Source organism: Populus trichocarpa, chromosome 4 (assembly GCF_000002775.5).
Source record: "Populus trichocarpa isolate Nisqually-1 chromosome 4, P.trichocarpa_v4.1, whole genome shotgun sequence".
In the NCBI taxonomy this organism is placed as follows: domain Eukaryota; kingdom Viridiplantae; phylum Streptophyta; class Magnoliopsida; order Malpighiales; family Salicaceae; genus Populus; species Populus trichocarpa.
In genome coordinates this window covers 19,570,352-19,597,393 of record NC_037288.2, presented here as the reverse complement: position 1 = coordinate 19,597,393, position 27,042 = coordinate 19,570,352, and the positions used below count along the sequence as shown (strand labels likewise).

The window sequence follows — 27,042 nt, the reverse complement described above, 5'->3', positions numbered from 1 at the left end:
ACAAAACAATAGTATCAAAAAGAAAATCAAATACTACAGCGATTAAAACAAACAAGATAAAAGAGGTGTTTATGGACGTGACAGTTGCTTTTTCTAAGTTATTTTTATACAAAAATATATTAAAATAATATTTTTTATTTTTAAAAAATTATTTTTATAACAACATATAATAATAATTTTAAAATATAAAAAATCATTTTAAAAAAAATATGGCAACGTTTCCAAACATTACTAAAAAAAAATAACAAAATAAAAATACAAAAATCTTGATAAAGATAATTCAAAGATTACCTTTTAAAATTTTTTTTGTTTAAGAATAAATTAAAATAATATTTTTTTATTTTTTAAAATTGATTTTTAATACAATCACTTTAAAAATATTAAAAATTAATTTAAAATAAAAAAAAACATTTTTTAAAAAACATTGTCACACAACAAAATCAAACACATACATAGCGATTGTGATGAAGTAAGACAAAAGGGCTTAAAGGGACAGATGGACAGTCTGTGCTATCCACCCTTACTTACACGTGTCTTATTGTGATGCATTGAATCATGAAACTTTCAAGTTCTTGATTGTAGCATAGACATAATCAAACCACACCTCTCCCTTTCTGTGACATTTTTATAATGCAATGCAATGCAATTATAGCTTGGAGGTTATAACGCGTGCAGCGGCTCCCTTCTCTTTAATCAAATCAGGGCAAAATTTATATGCTATTATTTAAGGTTATTTTTTAAAATTTATTTTTAATATCAATATATATCAAAATAATCTAAAAATATTAAAAAAATAATTTAAGATTAAAAAATTAAATTTTTTCATAATCACAATTCAACAGCACTCTCTGATACACCCTGAGCCAGTTGGGGATGAGCCGTAACTAGCCAGCAGCCAATGCAGGGGAAAGCAGGTAGTGGCAGTGTGTGAATGCTTAGATTAGCTATACGGAGGCTTGGCCTGATAATTATGACAAGTTATTAGTGTCCGTTTGAAGCTGCCGTGGAATTTATTTTTTATAAAAAATTATTAAATTATTTTAATTACTAATATTAAAAATAAATTTTAAAAAATATTATTTTAATATATTAAAAAAAAACACTTTAAAACACGACCGTAATTCGTAACATTCTCAAACACTATTTGAATCAGGTACCAATCCTTATGTTGCTTGCTTGAGTATATTGCCTGGTATTATCATTCCCAGAAAAACCCTATCTTGCTCTCCACCAACTAGCTTTTTTATCCACGAGCAAAGTCTTCCTAAAAAGAAAAACAAATGGAATTGAAGAAAGACTCATTCGAAAAGAGGAAGATCTGGGAGAAGAAGAGCTAAACTTGGGGTTGGAAATGGACGCCTGCTGCTAGCAGATCTTATCATGGTCCATGCATGAATAAGTTATAATGTGCACATCATCGTCCGACCTAAATGTAATACTAAATATTCTGAAATTTAGTTAATAGGTTCAAGAAAAACTTCTCTCCTGTTTGAGATTTAATAACGATTGCTGCTCGCATGTTTTCTTTCACATCTAGATACGCTAATCTTGGGATGAAAATATGTCAACTGCTAAGTACAACTAATCCCGCAGTAATTAGTTAACTACTGGTAATTAACAGTACAGGGGGATAATCAGAACCCAACTGCGGGTTATTTTTTTAATTAGCAAATTACTCTTAAAGTTTTGATTGAACAACATCATTTAAAAAAATTTGATGAAATAGTATATTTTGATATCATGATTCGATAACATGATATTTAATAAACATTACGACAATTTAAGATATCGTATTTTTAAAATATAACATCAATTAAAATCTAAACTCTTTCCTGGATCAAATAACACATAATTGGGACATTTTTTTTTCTAAAATATCAAACGATGCCCTTGTAATTTCTCTAAAAAAACCCACCAAGTACTAAAACAATCAAAAATCAAATCTATCCTAGTATCTGAGCATTCTTTGACATATTTCAAGTTCAATTGAGCATTCTTTGACATATTTCAAGTTCAAAATTGATCGTTTTCTTTATTGCTGTCACCTTCTCGATCTTTTTTTCTATTCTTACAAGCAAGATAAACATATTAAATAAATATTTGATCATATATTTCGGTTGATCAGAACAACAATATTTATCCAAAATAAAATTATAATTTATATTATTTTTTGAAGCACAATATTAATTAAATATCTTTTTTAAAAAACCACGACCTCATAAAAATATACTATTCCATCACAACCTCTTGTCCCTGTGTTAATTCATCATTTATTTGTATTTTGCGTGCTAATCTCCCTATTTACCCCCAACTGCAATGAAGTGTGGTTGTAGTAGTTAAAACATCACAGTAATGATAATAATACTAATCATTATGTTATCACTTCCACGATTAAGGTTTTGGGCACAAGTGTGCAGTATAAGTAATCAATCTGTTTGCTGCTGAGCCAAATCAAAGAAATTGACTCTTGTTCTCTCCACCCTACCAGTAACTATGTATTTAGAACATTACAGTCACTTCTCCATAAACTTCAATATCAAGTTAAACTTTCACTAGATTTGCTTGTCCCCCAGAAAACACGAGTTGTCAGCTAACACAGCTCGTTAAATCCAGACCTCCTTAATGACGTACGTAGTTCAGACCCTTTTACTGCTAAAGAACAACGCTAACCCACTTAGTCTAGGACTTTTCTTTATCTTTTTTCCTTTTTTTAACCTACTTTAAGACTGTCTCTGATACGTTTTAGGGCTTAGATCAGTTAAACAAGCAACCATGGTTCATATCAACTACGTAATTTTTTTACATTTATATTTCACTAATGGTGAAAGCTAGCAAGCGTCCCTTTGAATATGTAAAAAGCTAGCTCATCTTGTTATATCGTTATTATCATTATACATAGATGATATCAGTTAGATTATTAACAACTTAAATTCACGGCAACCTTAGCTTACCATGTTAATTAAGAGACAAGACAGCAAAAGGAAGGAACTCAACTAATCAGACAAGTTGGTCATGGGTATATTCCAACAAAACTGACCACAAGCTCAGCCTTGCATGTAAAAGGAATTTATCAAGCAACACATCAATGAATGAATTCCCACTGGGGAGATAAAAATCGAAACGTCAAGATAAGTCTGCAGCAGCAGCAGCAGCAGCAGCAGCAGCCGCCTCTCAAATTCTTTTACTTGTAGAAATCACACGAAACCTCTCCTCCTCCTCCTCCTCCTCCTCACTTGTCACATCTTGTTAATGAAGGCGCGTTCGGTTATTGGAGGGACAGGGTGACCGTGGGATTCACTTAAAAGATATTTTTTATGACTTTTGATTGGCGCTATCGAGCTGATCATAGGGGCTCTTGTAGGAGCACGTTTCTACTCCTGATAGGCCGGCCCTATCAGGGCATGTTGTGTCTTGGTGTTAACATCTTGCTACAGTTGAAGTTGTGGTTTAATTTGATGACAGGATGCTCGTGGGCCCAATTTAATAATCAAATTTTTAGATTTTTATTATAAAGTTTCAAATTTAATTTTTAAGGAGATGAAATAGAGATTTTTAAGTATTAGAAAAGAACCATTTTCAATATTTCTGTCAAAAATATGTTAGACGTCTGGTTGAACTTGTGCAATGGCCGGGATTTGCTCTGTGAAAACAATTGACTACGTGTGTGTACCACTTGAAATTAGAAAAAAAAAAAAAAAAAAAACTAGGTAGAGAGACAATCAAGTCATGCTGATTGACCTGCAATCTATGCTTGGATTGGCTTAGAGTTCCATGTGGTGTTTTTCAAACACTATTTGTTTAAAAAATTTTAAAATAAATTTTTTTTAGTGTTCTTCGATCGTTTTGATATTCTGATATTAAAAATAAATTTTAAAAAATAAAAATATATTATTTTACTTTATTTCCAAACAAAAATCACTTTAAAATATAAAATTAACCACATAATAAACATCATTATCCAATAATAATATCAAGGAATATATCAAATATAGAGTCCTGGGTATACTTTTCAGCATATACAAGGCCAGTAAAACCATTACAACGAAATGAGTATTCGAGAATGAGGTAGCGGTTGTTTTTCAAAGTGTTTTTTATTCTAAAACATATTAAAATAATATTTTTTTATTTTTTAAAAATTATTTTTGACATCAGCATATCAAAATGATCTGAAAACATCAAAAATATATTAATTTAAAGTAAAAAATAAAAATAAAAATAATTTTTTTTCAAAAACACTTTCAAAATACAATATCAAACACACTCGAAACAAAAATAAAAACGCGGATCTAATCTAGTTTTCTTGCAGCAGTTGATAAGCATGTAAATGAGGTCAAATGCGAAGGAAATGAGTCGAAACCCCAAACATCAAAGCCCAACATGATTTGTTGCATCATTGCCGACATTAAACTATTTAGCTCTTAACATATGCAAGGTAAAGAGCAGTAATTAAGCGACTTGTAGTATTTTTTTAAATTAAAAATATATTAAAATAATTTTTTTAATTTTTTAACTTCAGCATATAATTTAAAAAACAAAAACAATAAAAAAATACAGCTGGAGGGCAATGAGAAACCAGGCCTAACTGTTAAAGCATGTGAAGTTGGGCTGGCAAAAGGCTGTTAATTAAGTTGTTACTGTTTAACTATGCTGATAGGAAGGGCATGGCCCATATCGAAGAAAGGGAAAGAGAAATGTATCAGTGTGCCCCTAGCTCTAGCTATCAGATGACAAAGCCACAGTGAATAGCTGAGGGTGTGCGCTGCCATGGCAACTTGAAAATGTCGTGCAGGGAAGAACTGAGGGATGGTAAATGGTAATGGCACACTGAGCAAGAGCGGCGCAATGATTATTCTTCGCCGACTCTCGTGTACATGGACTACGTCTCCATTGTCACCCTCTCTAGGAGTGGCTTCAAGCCTTTAACGTGAGGTCTCCTCTTCTTTTCTTTCTTTTTTTTCTTTTTCTTTTTATATTGTTTATTGATTGACGAAGTAAAGGAACTCCTACTTCTTATCATGAACTCTTTCCTAACGGCTCAGGTTTTTTATGAGAGAAAACAGAGCAAACGACTCGAATCAATACAAACCCATTCATGGAAAAGAAAATTTCCATCAATTGAATGCTTTTAATTTTTAATATTATTATTGTCATTGCCACCGCCGCTATCCACCCGTGATAACCATGGCTTTCTCCTGTGACAACCACGATGGCAAACGACTCTATCTAGCTATCCACCTCTGACAACCATGAATTTCTCTCACCGTCATTGCCATTACCGCCACCACCACTAATAAGCTAACTATTTAACCAATTTGAGGTATATCCATATTTCCCTTCATGTTCACCTTTAACAGGAAAGCTCTTTGTTTCTGGTGTGAATGTTTTTAATATATATGTTTTATAGTTTTCATAGGTGATATGAACATCATACATTGAGGATTTGATTAGAAGAGCATCTCTATTATGCATAGAGGGGAAGTGATTCATGACTATCAGTGGTCCCTATGCATTGTTTTTCCATAATTGAGGTGCATTATCCTGATCGAGTAATGTATCAATTTGGATTGTATCAACATATACCTAATGATGTTGACATACTTGATGACCTCTATATTATTAATCGTCGTAAAGAGAAAGATGATTGATCGGTGGTTCATGCACAATATGTCAATTTATGGAATGTTAAGAGAGATCACATACTTACATAGTTGTATCCGTCTATTAAGTTAAATATTTACATGTCTTGGTACATTAATATAATAAGAAGATTCATAACACTACGAAAGCGTGTTACAAGACATCCACGTGATACTCTGCGTCAGCCAACATGTAATCCAGATAATCACGAGCTTTGTGCACCAAGATATAATAGTGGGTTCTCATCGTGTTGTTCTTCACTTGATTGGGTTAGGGAGGTTTATCGTTTGGATAATACAGTAAAGAAGGATGACCGAGTTTATCATCCACAACGACGACATGCCCATGGTTCTAACAGTGCAGGCCTATTGACGGGTTAATTTATTAGATGTTTAACCATGTAATTTAATTAATTTGTAATTAAAGTGATATTTTTTATTGTAATGAATTATTTGGGTATTGAGATTAATTTTTTTAATTAGAAGTTTACCGACTAAGAAAATTAGGTGATTATATTGGCTGTCGGCATTGCTGTTGTTTTTGTGATCATGTAAAATATTGGCTTGAACTGTTGTTTTTGTTTTTGTGACTATCCAAAACTGTGTTTTTGATGGATAGGAAACTGAGATGGTTGAGAAGATTGATAGCGTCCGTTATTTTAATTGGTCGCGTATATAGTATACGTACGATTTATGTGCTGGAATGAAAGTTATTTTCACAAATATGCCAGTTTAGAAAATAAGTTTTTTCACTGTAATGCGAAAATACTCGCAAAATGATGTGATTTTAGTCGGCATTCGCATAAAAATCACTGTTCCGCTCCAGCTTTTCTTCTTGACAAGTTAATTCAAATGTCAGAAAACATGCCATTGGCTAACTGTCGACCTTTTCTTGCACGCATGCATGTGCCACAGCCATGGAGCCATAGCCAGTCTCGGTGCCAAGAAATGAAGTTAGCTAGGATTATACAGGCTACGATAATCCCAAAATGTTTAGCCGTCAGATTTTGCCAATTATATGAAATGAAATTTGCAGGGATGGGGTGTGGTTCCCAAGGACTTCAAAAAAAGTTGAATCATTAGGCACTTTATGAATATTGGGTCTCGAGCTCGAGTCTGATACATACAATTAAGACCGTGATTAGCGACCATCCCTTTGATTTAACTTGTTTCTGCCACAACGTTGTTGTGCCTCTCAGTGATTTGCTCTTTCTTCCTTGCTTGCAGCAAGATGTAATTTTTCTTACAGTGTACAGTGTACTTGTGTAGTTATCGGATAACTGCTGCAGGAATATTGTAAGAATATTTCATTTACATTAGGACCCAATGGACATAATAAATCTAAAATTCCTTCTGGTGACCTTCTATAGCTAGATTGTAAATTGTAATGCTAGATCAGCCCTACTTTAGATGCATCTAAAGCAATGAAATAGTTGTTGCAGCTTTGGAGGGATAAAATACAGCAGGAGCCTTGTCTTTTGGCCTTCTTGCGCTTTATTTATAAGATTGTATATGCTTTTTAATATAAAAATCTAATGCTTTTGCTTTCCAGATTAATTCATGGGATTTGTGGGGGTGATGTTCAGGCTCCCTTAAATCAAATATCATGCATGTAGCCTTCATCAGGTTTAACCTGCTTCTATATTAATTTTGAGGCCCATCAACTGAGATATCTCCAGCTGAATTTTTTTTTATATATATTATGGTAGTAGTTGTTTTTTAAAGTATTTTTTGTTTAAAAATACATTAAAATAATTATTTTTTATTTTTAAAAAATTATTTTTAACAACAGCATATCAAAACTTACTTATTTAAATCTAAGAATAAATCTAAGATGCCGATGTTGTAGTTAAGAGAGCAGTTTCTCTTTTCTGTATCAATCGAGGCAATAGCAAGCAGAGATAGAGCCGAGCATACCAGGTATAGCCGAGCATACCAGGTATCCAGAGAAAGCAGTCTAGCTAGCCCGGAATGCCAGTCTAACACCAGTATAAGTATTATTGGTAGAGCTTTCAATCCACGACTTCGACTTGTCTAACTGTAAGATCATTTTGAAAAAAAAAGTAATAATGTTAAAAACTAAGTTTTCAGGGTACAATTTGTCTAGAACAAGATATATCAAAGGATTATCCTATTAGCCTGGATTAGATGTTAAATCTAAGTTTTCAAACGTGCAATTTATCAAGAAAGTATGTTAAACCTTTACTTGAATTCTTTCATTTCCTTTGAATTCGTACGCGTGTGTTACCACAAGTTGAAAAAAAAAATATAAAAATATAATAATAGTTGTTTTTTTAAAATATATTAAAATATTTTTTAATATCACAGCATTATAGAATACAAAACATAAAAAAATAATTTTACATAAAAACAAATTTAATTTTTTATAAAAAATAATTTGAAATACAGCTAAGAACCATGAAAAAAAAACCTCGAGGAGTAAAATCTTGAAACAGTGTTTGTTCCGTTAAATCAGAGCAAAAGAAGTTATTGGTTCTTTTTGGCAGGGATTTATTTACACATTAAGTTAACTGTGTGTTCTTCTCGGACTCCCAGCATGTCAATCAATGGATTCCATCAAGTTACTGCACGTTGAGAAGGATGCCCTCCTAATCGATGCCAAACAATGCTATTCCCATGACAGCATACTTTTCAAACGAATTTAGAGCATGTTTGGAAATCCGTTTCAACCTGCGTTATTAAAAAATTTAAAATTTTTATTTTTTGCTAAAATTTAATATGGTTTGTACGTTTTAGATCGTTTTGATGTGCTGATGTCAAAAATAATTTTTAAAAAATGAAAAAACATCATTGACATGTATTTTGGTACGAAAAGTTATTTGAAAAGCACCCGCAACTACACTGCCAAACAAGCTTTAAGCTTCTTCTGTTTATACTTCTCTTTGGATATTTTAGAATCCTGTCACATTTTTATAAAAGTTTCAGGGTAATAGTAATTGTTTGAAAATTATTAGAAAAATAACATAATTTAAACATAATTACTATTGAAAACAACGACCGAACACAATCATTCTTGAAAGTAATTCAGTTCTAAAAATAATATCCCTCTTAATTTAATCAACATATATAAAAAAATTAATTTAAAATTTTATGAAAACCCAATGGCTAATAAATAACGAGTTATCGAAAATACACTAGAGCTTTGTTTCTAACACATCTAATACAATTCAAAAGATCTTGACGAGATAATTCTAACCACAACTTAAAAGACCACCAAACATGATCATAATTTATTAGATATTTTGTTTAAGGTTAATCTAAGATTAATTATAATCTTATTTGATTTTCTTCTAAAATATAGTTAGAATATTTTCATTTAAATCTCTGTTAGAGTACGTAGAGAATAGAGTATCTTTAAAAAATCCCTCTCATTCAAAGGATAATTTTCCCTTGTCATTTCCTTTTCCTTTTCTTTTTGCCTCGAATCTACACCTCGCTATAATAATGTGTGAAAGTGAGAGAGATACATCGGAGCACGATTTCAACGCGGATTTTGAAAAGAGAACAACCTTTTTGGTTTATTAACTAATTTTTTTTTCTCATCTTGCCATTTAAATACAGTAATCGTCTTATACTAGTACTGTATCAAAAGGAGTTTAATTAGTATCTTTGAACTCCATACCGACAGGCAATTTCGAGAAATAAAGACAACGACGACGACCCATAGGATAAAGCAAAAAGGTTAGCGATAAATCTTTACTAAGAAATCCTCCACAATGTTTTACATGAGATACGTGCTTTTCCAATCATTGACTTCATTAATGATTATAATGTATATTAATTAGGACTTGGAAAGAAAATTCCGAATAATCAAAGGTTTTTGGATCTTGTAAGTAGAACATTCTGAACCATGGCTTCCGTGCACTATGGCACCCCCCTTGCATGCATTACCTTGAAGTGAAAATTTAATTTTTTATTTTGTTTATTTTTTGCCTTTTTGTTTCTACATTAAAAGTGGATTAATTTTTCATTATGCTCGACGTTAATTTGAGAGTAATTTAAACAGTTAATAGTAGCTGTATTTATTTTAAATATGATACAAACATCTTTCTTATATCACCGGATCATCTTTTATTTTTTATTTTAAAAACAAACACCATCAAAAGCACTTTACACCAAGCAATTCACATTAACAGCTTGGAAATTTTAGCTGCCGCACCATGGAAAAGATGCAACTCGAAGAAAAGGACATGAACGAATGAATTTGACAATCATAAATAGCAAGGAGAACAACTCTATGATTTGGTGGGCAAATAATACTACAAAATATTAATAAATCCAAGTATAAGCATCAAGAGGGTAGTGTCTTGTTAACCTGAGGTCGGAGCATTCAGCTTGACCGGGTCAAGGATGGGACATTTAGCAGTCTGTATACCTACCTTAGCTTGAAGCTAGCAAATAATACACCTACTGGATTAATACCTAATCTCAGGCTTTTCGAACTTAGAATCTCATAGGGTCTCTGTGTTGTTACTATGCTATACGTACTCATCTAGCTTACTTTCAACTTTACAGATTGATTATTGTCTCATATATATCCCTTTGAAAGGTCAAGGACGCACACACAGTGTTTGCCATAACAGCTGTGAACAACACAGATCGTTTAACGTATCAAGTTTGAGACCCTCCTCCAGCCACAGTTTTCTTCTGTTACAATAGAATACGAAGAGTTACCCTCTTTGTGTGGACATCGTCCACAAGCTCTCATAAAGAAGAAGAAGTTTGAAATTATAGCAAATATGTTTCTTCTGTGGAGTCGAAAGAAGGATCTTTTTGATGCTGGGCCAACTTGAAATTAGTCGTGGTGATGAGTTGAAGTTACAAAATCTGGGCCTTTATTTGATCTTTCTTTTTTACTGTTACCCAATATTTCCATAGTTCACGAACTAGTCAAAATACATGGCGCCTGCATTTGAGCTGCAAGTTAATATACTTAAATAATTAAAAGTATAATTGTGAAACAGAGATCTGATAATTTGGGCCTCATGTTCATTATTTACAAGTCAGTAATATAGTTTTGAATTTTTTACTCTTAATAAGCCCATAAAAAACTTAGTCCTGCTTCGAGCTGATGGTTATATATACAAGCTGGGTCTTAATTATAAACCCATGACATGCCAATAACTGGCTTTTATTCTATTCTATCCCAAAAGCCCATCTGACCACAAAAAAATTCCATCACGACGAGATTAAAGTGAAGAATATTATCTAATTTTATATATTTTTGCCATTTTTTTGTCCCTCTTAACCAGTTGCATGGACATTTTTTTTTTTTGCTTTTAATTATGATCCAGCATTTTATTAATAATCTTAAAAGGGCCTTTACCCCCTTCAACATCCATGCCTTGCCCCACCATTTGATAGAGAGAGGGACAGCATTTATTTACTGGGGTAGAAAAAGAAACATGTTAAACACAAGCAAGGACATGCCCTCCTCGCAAGGCAAGAAAAAAGAAGAAGAAAAGAACATTGAAGCGTAGTGGCTAATACTATAATATATAGTGCTAACTTTATACTATTCTTCTACATTATTTAGTTCGGTCGTGTAGAATGATATCAGATCAAACTCTGTGCGTAGAGATATTCACATTAGTGGGAAGGCAAGACCCTCATTTCCAAATCCCATCATCACATGGAGAGCAACCCTCTTGTGCAATATCGGTGATCTGGACTCCTGAATCGTATGTCATCCCGGGCTTCCAATCTTCAGGCAGGACATTCCGAGCCCAAATCCATTTCCCATCAAATCCAGCTGTTATCACGAATCTGAATTGAAGTGCCCCTGATGGAACTCTGTCCGAGTCCCACACTGCCCCATGGTTCCGGCTCATGAAACCCCAGTTCGAAGAACCAACCTATGAAAATTTAGCAAAACCATCCAAAAGTCAGCACAAGTTTAAGAATTGCATTGGCACGTCTAAACACGGTTTGAAAATGCCATCTAAATGATACGTTATACAAATTTATTTATTTTTATTTTTTAAATAATTTTGATATATTGATGTTAAAATTAAATTTAAAAAAATAAAAAATATATTATTTTAATATATTTTTTTAAAAAAAAACTTTAAAAAACAACCTATGATACTAAACGCTGTCGTAATATACTCCATTGGGGTAAGTTGAAGGTAACCTTGGCAAAGTCAATGGCTACCACTTCTGTCTGACCACCTTGATACAACAATTTAATGGCCAAGTAATTTGAGTTTTTGCTTGATTCTTCTACTCGGACAGCCAAATTCTGGTTTTTGTATTCACAAGGTACCCTGATCAATGAAACAAAGCAGATTCAAATTAGCATAAGATCACTTTTTTGACAAATTGTTTTTTGGTGTTTACATAATAATTCTTTATCAATGGAACCCTAAAACGTGGACAATGCTAGCTGTCTAAATTTATGCAAATCCCCATCAGTCATAGTCATGTTACCTATGATTTGTGGACAACCTATTTGACCGTTACTAGCATTTATTGTCCTGGTTCTCTGTCCCACGGAACCGGACCAACTTTACTGTATAAAATTATATGAAGTTTGTCCATGCCATATTGATTTCTTCTTGTGGTTGGTGTAACCAAACCATTACTGGAAGAAGCAACTAGGAAATAAAACATCATGCTGATTAATTAAATAGATGATCATTAACTTAACCAGAGAGATTAATATCAATCATGATAATTAGGATAACATAAATCCTTGAATACATGGTCTCACCTTTTGTATTCCACTTCCACAATCCCTTGTTTCAAGATGTTCCGACCCTTATCCTTATTGGCCATGGCCATGAAGGCTCTGCTGCTAAGAACAAAGTCAGTCTGGTTATTGCGATTGAGATCAGTCACAATCACTCTAGTCCCTTCTCTACTGCATAAAGTTGTGTCTTTGCATCTTATCTGCGAGTAATTACAATAACATGATCAATGAACTGAAAATTCCACAAGAGGTAAAGCAGGCAAGTGGTGTGGTCTCCGGTGCTGACCTGAAAACAAGCACCACATCCAGATCCATCTTTATAAAGGGAAGAAACAGCAGCTGCGAGGTGCCCACTGTTAAATCCTGTCGCCATGGAACCATATCCACAAGCCCCAGCTGCACCAAAACAAAAAAATATTACCAATTAAAAATCTCATTAAACTACGATAAAAAAAAGTTAAAATTGAAAAAGAAATCACGACCCCCTTACATGAGAGTGCTGAGTCTCTGGAGAAATATGCGACCTTAGATTGGTGGACACAGCGATCACAAGCAGTAGCATAGGAGATAGCCAGGAAAAGAAAGCAAATAAAGATAGCCATTTTGTTCTTCAAGATGTCAGAAAAGAAATTAAGCAATGGAGGCTCGTGAACGTATAAAAACAGGATTGATATTTGATGACATGAGAGGAAGAAATAACAGAGGTATTTATAGGGCAGTTATGGCTGCGGTGTGGACTACAGGTCAGCATTAGACCCATAAAAAAGGTAGAATATCTTGATGAACTTTATTATTTTATATGTATAAAATAAAAAATATGCTCAGAAGTGGAGGTTTTCCATAGGAAAGAGAGCGATACAAGACGCGGCTAGACCCTAGAGATGATGGGGTCAAGCACCGACTATTTGTCTATGCACTTACAGCTTTGGAGCGAGAAGACGAGACTATGATTATGTAAGAGAATGGTGGATTTTGTTGGTGAGGGCAGGTTGCTTTTTGCACACTTAAGGAGAAGTTTCTTCCTTGATTCCATTCCCTACACAATCACACTTTTGATGCTTTGGGAGAGAGGTTGCCTGGACGTTTTTTTTTTAAATTCCAAAGAATACTGAAGTCTTGAGATGTCTTAAATTTTGCGCTACGTTTGCCAAACTTCAATGAAAATGTAAAAAACAATTCTTCGGTGAAAATTTAAAGAAGATCTCAGATAGAAGAAATTAAAACTGCAGAGAATAATAGAGAATACAAAAATGCAACATATAAGGGATGTTTGATTACATTTGCTTAATTAATATTTTATTTTTTTACATTTAAATAGCTGAAAAACAAATTGAAATGCAATTAATAGCTGAAATTCAAGCTATGATTTGCTACAAGTGGTTAACAAACTAACAACTCCTAAAAACTAGAACAACTTTATTTGCGAGAAACAAAATATCCGAAGCTAATAAAATAAAAAACAACATGGACTTTATAGCAGTTTTGAAGCAATTCTCAACACTCATCCTTGCTTTAGGAATAACAAATTTTATTTTTTTGCCTTAGAAGCTTAAGCTTGCTTACTAGAAGTGGTTTTCTAAACAAGTTTGCCAGCTGATCTTCAGATTTGCAGTAAACTAATGTCACTTCTCTATTTTTCTGCATCTTCCTTAAGAAGTAAAGCTTGATGTTAAAATGTTTAGTCTTTCTATGAAACATTGAATTATAAGAGATTACAATTGTTGCCTAATTGTCAACAAGAATCTCTATGTTATCCTTTTACTCCATATGTAAATCACATTGAATTTTTTTTCAACCATAAAACTTGGTTTATTGTTGTTGTTACTACAATAAATTCTGCCTTTGTAGTGGATTGTGCTACAATCTCCTGCTTCTCTGAGCACCATGAGAAAACTTCTGAACCTAGACTGAAATAATATCCTGAAGTACTTTTCATGTCATCAATAAATTCAACCTGATCACTATATGAGAATCCACATAACTTAAAGCTTTGACACGTCTCAAACTTGACATTATAATTAACAGTCTTTTTGATATACCTTAATATTCTTTTTGCTGCTTTTAAATGCATTTCACGAGCACAATGCATAACTTGAGATAAGAGACTTACAACAAATAGAATTTCAGGCCTTGTTGCAATAAAATACATTACGTAACTAATCAAACTTCTAAAGTATCCTTCATCAACTTTATCAATACTATTCCCTACTCAACTTCTCTTTTTGATTGGTGTGTTTGTTTGCTTTGCATTCCTCTATTTGAAAATTCTTCAGTATTTCCTCTGTATACATATATTAATAGAGGAACACTTCATTTTGACTTTGCTTGACCTCCATTTTAAGAAAGTAAGTCACAAGATCAAGATTTGTCATTTAAAAAACATGCATCATTTCTTGCTTGAACTTTTTAACCAGCTGTGCATTACTTCTTGTTATCAAAAGAACATCAATATAAAGAGACACTATAAGAACATTATTATCCTTTTGTTTTACATAAAGAGTGGTCGTATACAGGCTTTTTACAAAACCTAAGCTTAGCAAATGACCATTTATCCTACTGTACTAGGCTTTAGGTGCTTGTTTTAGCCCATAAAGAACCTTTTTTTAGCAAGTAGACTGTATCCTCTTCGCCTTGAATCACAAATCCATTTAGCAACTCCATATATATTTCTTCCTATAAAACATCATTTAAAAATGTTGATTTGACATCTAGTTAGATCACTTTCCAGCCCTTTTATATTGCTATGACTAACAACAATCTAATTGTATCTAATCTAGCAGCAAGAGAAAAGATGTCAGAGTAATCAATACTAAAAATATGATCATATCCTTTAACTGCAAACCTAGACTTGTATTTTTTTTTATGGAGTTATCTGCATTCAGCTTTGTTTTGTATACCCACTTCACTCTAGTGACTTTTTTACCTTTAGGTTTGTCAGCTAATTCCGAAGTCTTACTTTTCTGAATCATTGACATTTCCTCTTCCTTTTATTCCTTCCATTTCAGGCTTTTAAGAGCTTCTTCATGTCCAACAGACTTATATATTGCCACATTAATAGATGTCATAAAAAGACCTTGTACCTCTGATTAAAAGATCATTTTCTAGTTCATTATAGCATTGGTATGTTGTTTGTTCTTCATAAAAATTGTCCTTTATAGATTGTTCCAATACCATTGCTTGTTTCATTAATTAAAGTGTACACATCTCTTGTGATGGTCAATTTTCTTGTTCGTGGATGATCACTTTGTAGGATTTTGAGATTAAACTATAATCCACGAAGATGCCTAAAATTGCATTCTTGTTAAGTTTATCATGCTTAACCCGTGGAACATGAACAAAACACAAACAATCAAACACTTTAAGAAAGCTTAGTGGATGTTTATACCCATACCAAGCCTCTAATGATGTTTTATCTTTCATAACCTTGGTTGGAAGTTGATTTTATAGAAAAGATGTTGTGTTAACTGCTTCTACCCAAAACCTTTCAGGCAATTCCTTCTCACGCAACATACATCTAGCCATCTCCATTACATATTTGTTTCTCCTTTCTCTAACTCCATTTTATTCTAGAGTGTGGGGAGCATTGAGCTAATGTTCAATGACAGCTTCTTCGTATAACAAATTAAATTTCATTGAGGTGTATTTCTTTTCATTATTAGATCTTAAAATTTGAGTTTTATAACCACTTTGATTTTCTACCATTTTCTTGAACTTCCAGAAAACTCTAGCCACTTTTGACTTGAATCTCAAGAAAACAATCCAGCACATTCTTGTGAAATCATCAATGAAAACAATATAGTAAATACTACCTTTTAATGATGGTGTTCTTTGAGGTTCTACAACATCCATGTGATTTAGTTGCATCTTTCGGAAGGCCCTTCAAGCTGATTTAAGAGATGACATCCTTTTTTGTTTACCAAATTAACATGCATGAAAATTTGGTATTTTATCAGTAAGAACTGGTAGACCTCTTATCAAATCATTCTTCTTCATTAAAAATGACAATACCCAAGCCTCTTGTGCTAGATTTTAGTGATGTTGACTTTAGTGGAATACGTTGTGTGCCCTCTTCTCAATTGGGAAAAATAAAAAGCTTTTATCTCTTATTTTAACTCGTAAGACTTCTTGTCCAGCAACATCATAGAAATGACAACACCAATCTTCAAAGGATGAATCTTTTTTCTATTAGTTGACACACACTCATCAAATTTTGGTCAATGTTAGGTACGTAAAGAACATTTGAAATTATCTTTGTACCTTAGCTTGCTGTAATTGCAATGCTTCCTTTTTTTTGCTGGAATATAGCCACCATTCCCTATTCTAACCTTCGTAATTCTAGTGGGCTTTAAATCCTTGAAAAGAGATCTGTCATAAGTTATATGGTTTGTATAACTACCATCAATCAACCAACATTCTAAAAAGCTTTTGGTTGAAAAACAAGTTGCCATAAACATCTGGTCTTCATCATCTTGATCAACAACTTGAGCATCTACGTGTTTTTGAATTTTGCTTGCAAGTAACAACTTCATGTACAAGCTAATTGCACTTGCTACTCTTTGTATTTGGTATCTTCCAACATTTGAATGGTGGTTGACTTGTTTTGCCACAACGCTGACAGGATGGATAACTTCATTTTGAGTTTATACTCTTGCGTTGGATCTGGTTATTTGCAGTGATTTTGTTGTTTGATGCATGATTTTTCTTGTAATATCTCTTATTGTCCTTTCTAGAATCCTGTTGCTTAGCTGACAGGGCTCCTTCAACAAAATGGTCTTGCCTCATAAGCCTCCGCTGTTCTTCAGATTGTAAGGCATTTAATAGCTCTACCAAGGTGATCTTGGACAAATCCTTTGTGTTCTACCAAGGCATTTATAAATGCTTCTTTAAGCACAATTACAAGGATTTTTTCTATAATTTTAGAATCAGTAAATTTGATGCCAAGTAATCTTTTCTTGTTGACAATAGATCTAAGAACTCCAGGTATGTCTCAATTTTCATTGCCTAAAGTTGGTAGCTTTCTCCATCGAATATAGAAGGAGTAATTTGAGAAAAATTGGCTTCAACTTCTATCACAGATCCCCTAAGAAGATAGCTCTGATACTAAATGAAAGTTTAAAAAAGAAAAAGAGACAAACAGATTTAAAATCATAGAGAAGAGAGAATATAAAAATGTAGCAAACAAGGGATAATTGATTACATTTAGTTGATTAACATCTTTACAATTAAATAACTGCAAAACAATTTGAAACGCATATTAATAGTTGAAATTTAAGCTATGGTATGCTGTAAGTTGTTAACAGACTAACAACTCGTAAAGACTAGGACAACTTTATTTGTTGGAAACAAAATATCTGAAGCTAATAAAATAAAAAGATCACGTGGACTTATATCAATCCGAAAGCAATTTTCAACATTTTCCTTACTATTTTACTTGAATTTTATGCAAAATTAATTTTTGTAAATAAGTTTATTTCTTCACATCATCTCGGATTAGAATTTAAATCTTTCTTTTATATTGTAATCTTGAATTCAAATCTAAAACAAACTTTTGAAACAAAAAATTCTTATAATTTAATATCAAATCATAAAATTGAGTTAATTTTAATATATACAATTTCATATAAAATTCCATGACATTTCAAAAACCAAATGTTATTAATTTTATATACTCTCTTAGCAAAAAGAAGCATGATTATTAAACCTGATCGGGTTATGGGTTGGTTAAGTAAACTTTTGGGTTGGCGAGCCTATCTAGATATATTTCAAAACGACATTATTTTATTTTTTATTTTAAAAATTTAGAACAATATTGTTTTAGTTTAAAAATAATTTATTTTGAAAAAAAAAAGTGAAAAAAACTCTTGAAATTGAAACCCATCATTTGAATTGACGAGTCACCAAATCAATTTATTGAGCTGATTCAGGTTTAACCACTATATATATATATATAAAAAAAAGGTGAAACAATGAAAGATAATATCCCTGGAGAATCAATTATATGTGTTTGTTAATAGTTAAATCTTTCCATAACAATAATGCTTGATCAAAGGAGTGGGAGTTAGTTACAGTGTCAAATAATGTTTTAACTTTAATTTTGCCATTTTACGAGCCTGGTTAAAGGTGCTTACGCGTATGTCCCAAAAATAAAAGAAAAGAACATTTTGGAGGATAAAAGTTTGGTGAAGATGATCAATGCTTATTCAAGAGTGGCAAGACAAGAACAAGTGCGCTTACACTAGTCCCCTTTGTCAAGCCAGAATATTGCCAAAATCGAACAGCTGTGGGCTGCTGTGGCTGGTCTGATATTTACAGAGCCTGCTGTTTCTTTACCCTCATCAATAACTCTAATCTCTCCCTATATCGTATGATAATCATGGGGATAAGATATGAAAGAAACGATCATTCACGGGCAATATTATTAGTTATATAATGCAAAATATCTATAGTTAGGCATACTTGGAAGTGGAATTAAGAGTGATTTTATACAAAAGTTCTTAGGGTTGTATGCCTTTGCAATTGCTGAGTCATTTCATATGTCAAGATCCATATTTTGCTGGGATAGATATTTTCTACTGAAAGCACGAGGTCCAATTTCTTTAATGTGATAGGAACAAGCAATCGGGACATTAGATTTGATACAAGACAATGGGTTCTTTATGGATCCACTGCCTACCAATTCCTCTGACTTTTGCCTAGGTTCTCTTTTCCTCCTAAAGTCAAAGTTCCTTTGTGTTCCAACTGTCATCCTCAAAGACTTGATGCTTGGGACATTTGTCATCCATTGGGTCATTTTTTTTTGGGATTCCTAGTGTACACCACTAAAATCAGGCATCATTAATTTAAGGCAACCGGATCCAGCTGCCTTGCCCTGGTCATGGATGCTGTACCTTTTGGGTTTTAGGAGGTTGTTCCTGGTCTTTGGCAAACCGACCATCCATACCTTTGTAGCGATGGATATTGGAGCTGGTCCACAGAGCTGTATACATGGAGTTCACATGAAGTTTTATAATATAGGTTCATGCCATTACTTAGAAGATCAGCCTCTGTACACTCAGTTTTCCTTTAGTTAGTAAATGGGCTCTGCATGAAGGTAAGCAAATATAGCGTCCAAAGAATTATAGCCAAGCTCGCGGGGTGAGCATCCATTTGCAAAATAAGAGGTAATCCATGGTTAAGCACCTTAGCCTGCTGCCTCAATTTTGCATCCACTGCAGCTTCTATTTCTCCCTCGACCCTCTAGAACTCGTCTAATAGTACCCTTATGGACAAATACACTACCTAGAGATTCTTGAACATCTTTAATTTCCACGACAGCTGTCTGTTTGCTTTGATCTGCTGTAACATATAGAAATTCACGATCCCCAAGTTGACCACCAGATTCAGCATAAAATGGTGTCTTGTTCAGCAAAACTTCTACTTCACTTTTCACTTCTTGAAGAAACCTGTATCACCTGGTTTTCCATTTCAATTACCGCTATTGCTGAAAGCGTGTTCAATATCATGAACATGACCCCTCCATTTTCTGACACCTTTGCTTTTCCATCTCAACTTCAAAAGCATCTATACCTATCGTTTAGGAAAGATATCCATACATAATTTATATTATTTTTAATATATTTTTTCAAGAAAAAATCTTCATAAAATTTGCTTATATTTATTTTTTATTAATTAGATTGGAATTAATAAAATTCAAACGTGTAACCATTAATTCATCAAGACTTCAATATTATATTAAAAAATTATCTTAATAAAAAAATTGAAGTTTTTAAATGAACATCCAAGAAATCATATATATTACTCTAACAAATTCTGCAGCCCTCTCCATAATTGGATAAATCAAGTCAGTCTCACAATTATTTGGAACTTGAAGCAAAAATTAGACTTGAAGAAAGATTATTTCTGAAGCAGATCAGCAATTCAAATGATGCTATGAATATATATCATTGATGAAACGGAGTCCACTAGTTAAAGACACAAACTATCAATTATTTTAGTTTTTACAAGCAAAAGAAAGATCATTGGCTAGCTCATGATGCAGCAAAACTTATTAGTACCTTTAGAAGAATGCGAGCCAAACTCTCCAGGCCAAGACCAGTATCTATATTCCTTTTGTTTTAAGGGTTCAAGTGATCCGTCCTCCATTCTATTGTATTGCATGAAAACCAGATTGTAGAACTCAATAAATATGTTATCATCTCCAAGATCCTGTAATTAATTATCCAGAATGAACAAGAAAAGATATGAGATAGGGTTATGTTGAATATAAATTCTAAAGGATAAAATTAAAAAAATAATCAAGAAAAGAATTAAAAATAAAATCAAAAGAATGAGGATCAGATTAGATACAAAAATTAAATGAAATAAAATGCTGAGGAATAAAATTGAAAAAAAAAACTTCATAAAGCATTACAATCAAATCTCAAAGGGTTTAGTAACTTAATGTCAAATGATGAAAAAATTATTTTTTTAAAAAACCAAACTTAAATTGAGTTAATATTTGAAATCAATGATTCAGGTCATGAGAATGAGATTACCCTATAAAAGGTAAACAAGAAATAATTTCAAAGAAAAATCCTCAATCATAAAAAATTAAAAATCAAAACAATAAGGACTAAATCTTGTACAAAATATAATTGAAAGAAAATAATTAGGGATTAAATTGAAAAAAAAAATAAATGAAGAAAAATATATAAAAAAACGAGCAATAAAAGAATAAGGACCAAAATTAAAAACAAAATAAAATGAAATAAATTCTAAAGGATAAAATTGAAAAAACCAATCAAGAAAAGGATAAAAAATAGCAATTAAAAGAATGAAGACAGAGTTACATACAAAAATTAAATGAAATAAAATGCTAGAGGATGAAATTGAAAAAAAAACATAAACTTCAAAAAAGCATTAAAATCAAAATAAATAAAATGAGAAAACAATTTAAAATAAATATAAATTGGAGGATACAACTAAATTTTTAAAGGCTCAACATAGGTATCAAAGCTCAGGAGAGAGAAAAGAGGAAGGGAGAAAAAAAATCAATTGCCACCAAAATACAACTAATCTGACCAAACGCATCACTCCACCCGTTGCATCGCCACTTAATGCGTCAAACGACACGACAACCAACTATTTTGGCTATTAAAAAATCTGCCACATGCCTCCAAGATGGAGGGGGGCACGATCATGTGGTAACGCGTGTTATCTATACATCAATATTTTTTTATTGATTTATTAATATTTTAATATTTTAAATTACAAAATAGCCTCTAAGCGTATCTGAATATTACAAATGCAAAGACAAAAACACCCTCCCAAACTAGCCTTAGTTTTTTTTTTATTTTAGGGTTAAATTTGTCATTTCACAATAAAAAAAATATGGAATGACTAAAAAACTGCTCAATATTTTTTTTAACTCTTAAGGGTATCATTATCATTTTATTGTGTAAATAAAATGAAAAAAGACATAAAAGTTCCTAGATAAAAGGTTTATATTTTTTTTTTGCTTCTAAGTAAAATAGAGTAATTTTCCTATGAAAAAAAACATAAATTAACTAAATTATCGTCAATCAATTGACAAATAAATTGTGGATCCATTGGAAAAAGTGATTTTACCTCTTAGCAAGGCAATTTTTTTGCACAGAGAAGAGAAAAAAAGTAAATACACCCTTCTAATACACATTGTTTTACTTGGCAAGCTACTATGAATTATTGAGGTTTTTTAGGCTTTTTTTTATATAATAAACTAGTGGAACAAGTTTACCATTAACCTTTATTTTTTTAATAATTCAAGTTTAATTGCTTGTTTGTTTATGCGGTTTGCTGCGTTTTAAATTTAATTTTAAGCTAAAAAGGCATATATATTTTTATAAATTTTGTAATTTAAAACACAATTTTCACTGTGTATGTAGGGAGCGTTTGAAAATACGGGCTAACCCGTGTTTGGAAAAAAATTTAATTTTTCTTGCTAAAAATTATTTTTTTTGTATGTTTTGAATCGTTTTGATGCGCTGATCTAAAAAATAATTTTTAAAAAATAAAAAAATATTATTTTGATACATTTTAGCATGAAAAGCAACTACAATTACATTATTCAACAAGCTAGTAGATAAAGAGGCCGTAAGATTTAGAAAAAAGAAAGTGCTCAAACCAAAACACCCAAATGGACCATGGAGGCTAATGCACAGGATTTGATTTTCGAGATTGTAATGCTTACGGATAGGCAAGAAATTACATGGGCCAACTTGAGCTGTTGGGAACTCCACAAAAACAAACAGGCATGCAAAAAAACCCACCTGGAATCCTGTTCTATCTCTTATACTAATTTTCTTTGAAACCATGATCAACCCACTAAGAACCCGTTCCTATGTTCTAATTGGCAAGGAAGTGGGCACAGACTCAAAATGGATGCTAATAAGAATGGCTGCTGAAGATAGTATTATGATACTAATTATACGCCAACATTTTGACATTAATCTTTCAGGACTCTAGAATGGTTGCGGTTTTTGTATTTTGGCATGTGGGGTTTGGGCGGATAGAAAAAGATAATCACAAGCACAGAGAAAATTTAATGAATTATTTTTGTTTTCTTGATGGTTAGAGGCCAGATTCCAAACCTTGAAAACCTTCGTGTTATTGTCTCTGGTTTGAATATGTTCAGTTAGTTTTTGCCCATATGATGATGAGGCCCTGCCAAATTACATATTTTGGAAGATTATCTGCTTGAATAATTTTTTTGACATCCTTCATGAATATTCCAACATATGTATATTTTTTTTACATAGAATTCGCAGAAAAGGAATCCCATGCAGGAAGGGAGGAGGGCCTTAAGTAATCTTGTGCATATAGAAGTTATCAAGTTGTGAGTCATGAGTAATCCACCATGATTAGTCTGAAAAAGGTCATCAGAAATGCCAGGAGGTGGCAGAAGATAGCTGCAGTAAGGATTAAAAGAATTTCTTGTTCAAGAATCACTGGCAAGATGAAAGTGGATGATAACAATCCATCATTTGTTGAAAGGGCATTAGAAGCGTTTTGCGATACCATTAGCGTATCTGGGCAACGAAATCTTTCTCGAGCTCTTCAAGATGTCTGAAGAAGAGTTCGGAGTATCAAGTGATAGGCCTATCACATTGCCATGTGATTGTGAATACATGGACTACATTTTGTCACTCAGCCAACGAGGGGAAGCCAAAGATTTTGAGAAAGTTCTGACCAATTCCATTACCACTAGATAGTACTGCTCAATATCTGCTTCATCAGATTATGAACATGCTTGTAAGACATGCTCATCTTCGAAACTTTGCCTAAACTCCTTGAGCCTCAAAGACAAGAACAAAAAAGAAAAGGTTAGGCATAAGAAAGCAAGATTTTATTGTAAAAATGTATAATCAATTGTAAATTTCTGGACAAGGTATTTAATTATTTTTCAAAAGGCACAATTCTCGTCAAGTAGGAACCTGTGGCTACTACTTGATAGACAATTGATGGACATGTTGGGCCAATAGTCCTTATTTTTCAAAGCATAGAATTGCAACTCTCACCAAACCATAAGGAATGGATTCACATGCCCATGTAGGCTTATCAATGTATCCGAATTCTTATGGATCACAAATTTTCGATTGGGCTAGATCAAGAGACACAAAAGTTGGACCTTTTACTTGACTGAAAACATACAAGTATGCATACTTCCATGCTCCAACATGGGCAAACATGTCCACCCCACAAAACCAAACTCTCACATGGTTTTGCTTTGCATGTATCCAGTTGTGTTGAAGGTGTCGGTAATGGAATTGGCTTTGTGTATATATAATCAACTCACTTCCATTTCCTTCCATCCAACAGAAGAGTAGCATTTCAATATTCTAAGGTCCAAACAACTCCTTTTCTTAGTTTAATCGGCCGCAAGATTATCCGTGCTAAGAAGCTCGTCAAATTGGCAAGGAAATGGAGGAAACTGGCTGTTATTAGGGGAAAAAGGATCACCTTGCCACAAACCATTAGCAGTATAGATTCAGACGACTGCAGCACATCATCGACAGTAGAGAAAGGTCACTTTGTTGTGTACACCACTGACGAAAAATGCATTGTGATCCCCTTGGATTACCTTAACAATGAAATTCTTAGAGAGAGCTATTCAGTCTAGCAGAAGAAGGATTTGGATTAACAAGCAACGGACCTCTCATATTGCCATGTGATGCTATCTTCATGGAATATGCAATTACCCTGATCCAGCAGCATGCGGCTAAAGATGTAGAGAAAGCATTGCTGATGACCATATTCAGCAGTCGATGCTCATCGTATGATCTTTGTATTTTCATCAAGATGTTAGAAATCAACAGTTGCCAATTTTTTATTTTCTGAAACATTTTACAAAGTTAATAAACACATTGATACATTGACGAGATTCAAGAACTTTTGTCATGTTTTGCTGTTTTTTCATACAACAACTCTTTGGTATCCCTTAGATCCATCTCAGTTAAAAGTAAAATCCATACCTGTCCTGATCAAGTACCTCAACAAAAATTGTAAGGAGGCAGCCACTAATGGCAATGATTCAAGTATCTGACATTAAACTTTTACTTTATGTAGACTTCAATTCTATTTCTAGCTTCTCTCATTTATCAAACCAGTAGCTTCTGTTTAAATCCAAAACATGTTACTTCCTGTATAAGAAGCTACATCAGTGACAGGTGATTTCTAGCTATATAGACTCAAATCGTTTCTAAATTGTTCTTCTTTTTTTAAAAGTATACAATATTGTTATTGGCATTCTAAATTAGAAATCTTAACCCCAAAAATGTGTTCTTAAAGGTGCATATGAGTTGGTATTGATGAATCTATACTAATTAATGGTCACACATAAAAGGCAATTTCAACTATATCTTTTTAAGATGCAGAAAGTTTCGAACAAAATCATGGACTTTCGGTTGGATTGATGACTATAATTTATGAAGTAATGACGATCGTTTTTATTTGCTGGATTATTTAGACTACCAGTAGCTGGATCAACAAACAGAAAACATGGTGCACAGCAAGAAGATAGGTACCAGCTAATCCTATCTCACTGATTAATTAAAAAACTGATGATTAGGCATGAAAAGGGGCAAGTGAAGATATGGTTATCAAGAGAAAATTTGATTAGCAGTATAGATGATGCAACCCATGTTCTATACAGAAATTTGAAATCTTGTCGAATGCTCAAATGACACATAATATCCATGGCCAGCGTACAGTATGGATGACTTTATGCCTCTGGGACAATTTTTCTTCTTCTCTTCCTTGAATGCCCGACCACCAGTCACTCTACTTCTTTAGACTGCTTTTTAGCTATGGGGAACAAAGCATTGTCAATTCCGTTGCGGTTGTTATTCTGTTTTTCAATATGTTTCAGTTTCAAAGCGCGTTTTGGAGTGGCATTTTAGAGTTATAACGTTTTATATATATGTGCAATAAATATAATTTTAATTTTAATTCAAATATAAATTAACTTAAAATTATACGATTTAAATTTTTAATACAAGTAAAAAAATAAGAGTTGAACCGATATGATCCTATTGATTTGATGGATCCAAAACTAACCTCGATAACTAGTAAAAAATTCAAAATGACATATTCTTAAAAACATTAAGACGATAACTTATTGGATCAATTCGGGTCAACTTGGGTTAACCTTTTCAATTCACGATATGAGTCCTGAGACCATGATAACCCCAAATAAAACAAATCAAAATAAATTATGAAGCTCAATTCCCAATAAATCCATTATTGAATGATGAAATTGAATAAAAATTAAATCTAAAAAAAAAACATAATAAAATGATATAAGTCTACTCAGGTTAACTTTTAAAACTTGTGACTCAGGTTATAAGATTAAAATAATTTTATAGAAAATAAACCGAAATAAATGACAAAGTTTAATTCATAATCAACTAAATATTGAATGATAAAACTAAAAAAAAATTAATTTAAAAAATAAATAAAAAATACTTGAATCAACTAAGTTAATTCGACAAACTCATCATGATATGAATAGTGAGACTGAAAAAACTTGATTAGCAGTATAAATGATACCACGTAGGATGCAACCCATATTCTATACAGAAATTTGAAATCTTGTCAATTGTTCAAATGACACATAATATCCATGGCCAACGTACAATGTGTATGATTTTATGTCTTTGGAACAAATTTTCTTCTCTTACCTGAATGCCTGACCACCAGTCACTTTGGTTCTTTATACTGTTTTTTAGCTATGGGGAACACAGTGATATGAGATCCTTGTTGCTAATCCATCTCCCAACAATGCAATCCGATCATATATGGACTAGAGTCTATGAACCCATGAAGTAGGATTGACTGGATCACACATTTCCTGTTTGCTCGTTCATCCTGACTCGGGACCAACATGCTCGTATCTTGCAATGCACATGCTTATATCTTGGATGTGATCAAGATTCAATTTTGTGGTCACAAAGTTTGATGCAAGCTAGGATCTTGAGACCAAATGTGGACCTGTTTTAATGCTAAACCGTTTGACTGAAAAAAACATGCCTACATGCATGCCTTCCATGCTCCCACATTGGCAAACAGCTCCACCTCCCGAAGAACCCCACATAGCCCACCTCTCACATGGTTTTGCTTTGCATATCTGCCTGAACTCTTGAAAGTGTTGATTATATTTTCTCTAGCCTTGTCTATAAA

General features: G+C 32.7%; 1 protein-coding gene across 1 annotated transcript; it reads right to left on the bottom strand.

Annotated features, from left to right (window-relative positions):
* Window positions 1-11,013: 11,013 nt before the first annotated feature.
* On the bottom strand, window positions 11,014-13,300 carry LOC7470432 (expansin-like A2). The gene is made up of 5 exons (XM_002305509.4): window positions 12,839-13,300; window positions 12,635-12,744; window positions 12,370-12,548; window positions 11,791-11,923; window positions 11,014-11,512 (listed from the first exon to the last, which is right to left on the bottom strand). The coding sequence occupies exons 1-5, from the start codon at window positions 12,948-12,950 to the stop codon at window positions 11,267-11,269; spliced, it is 780 nt and encodes a 259-aa protein (XP_002305545.3). The 5' UTR covers window positions 12,951-13,300; the 3' UTR covers window positions 11,014-11,266.
* Window positions 13,301-27,042: the final 13,742 nt, after the last annotated feature.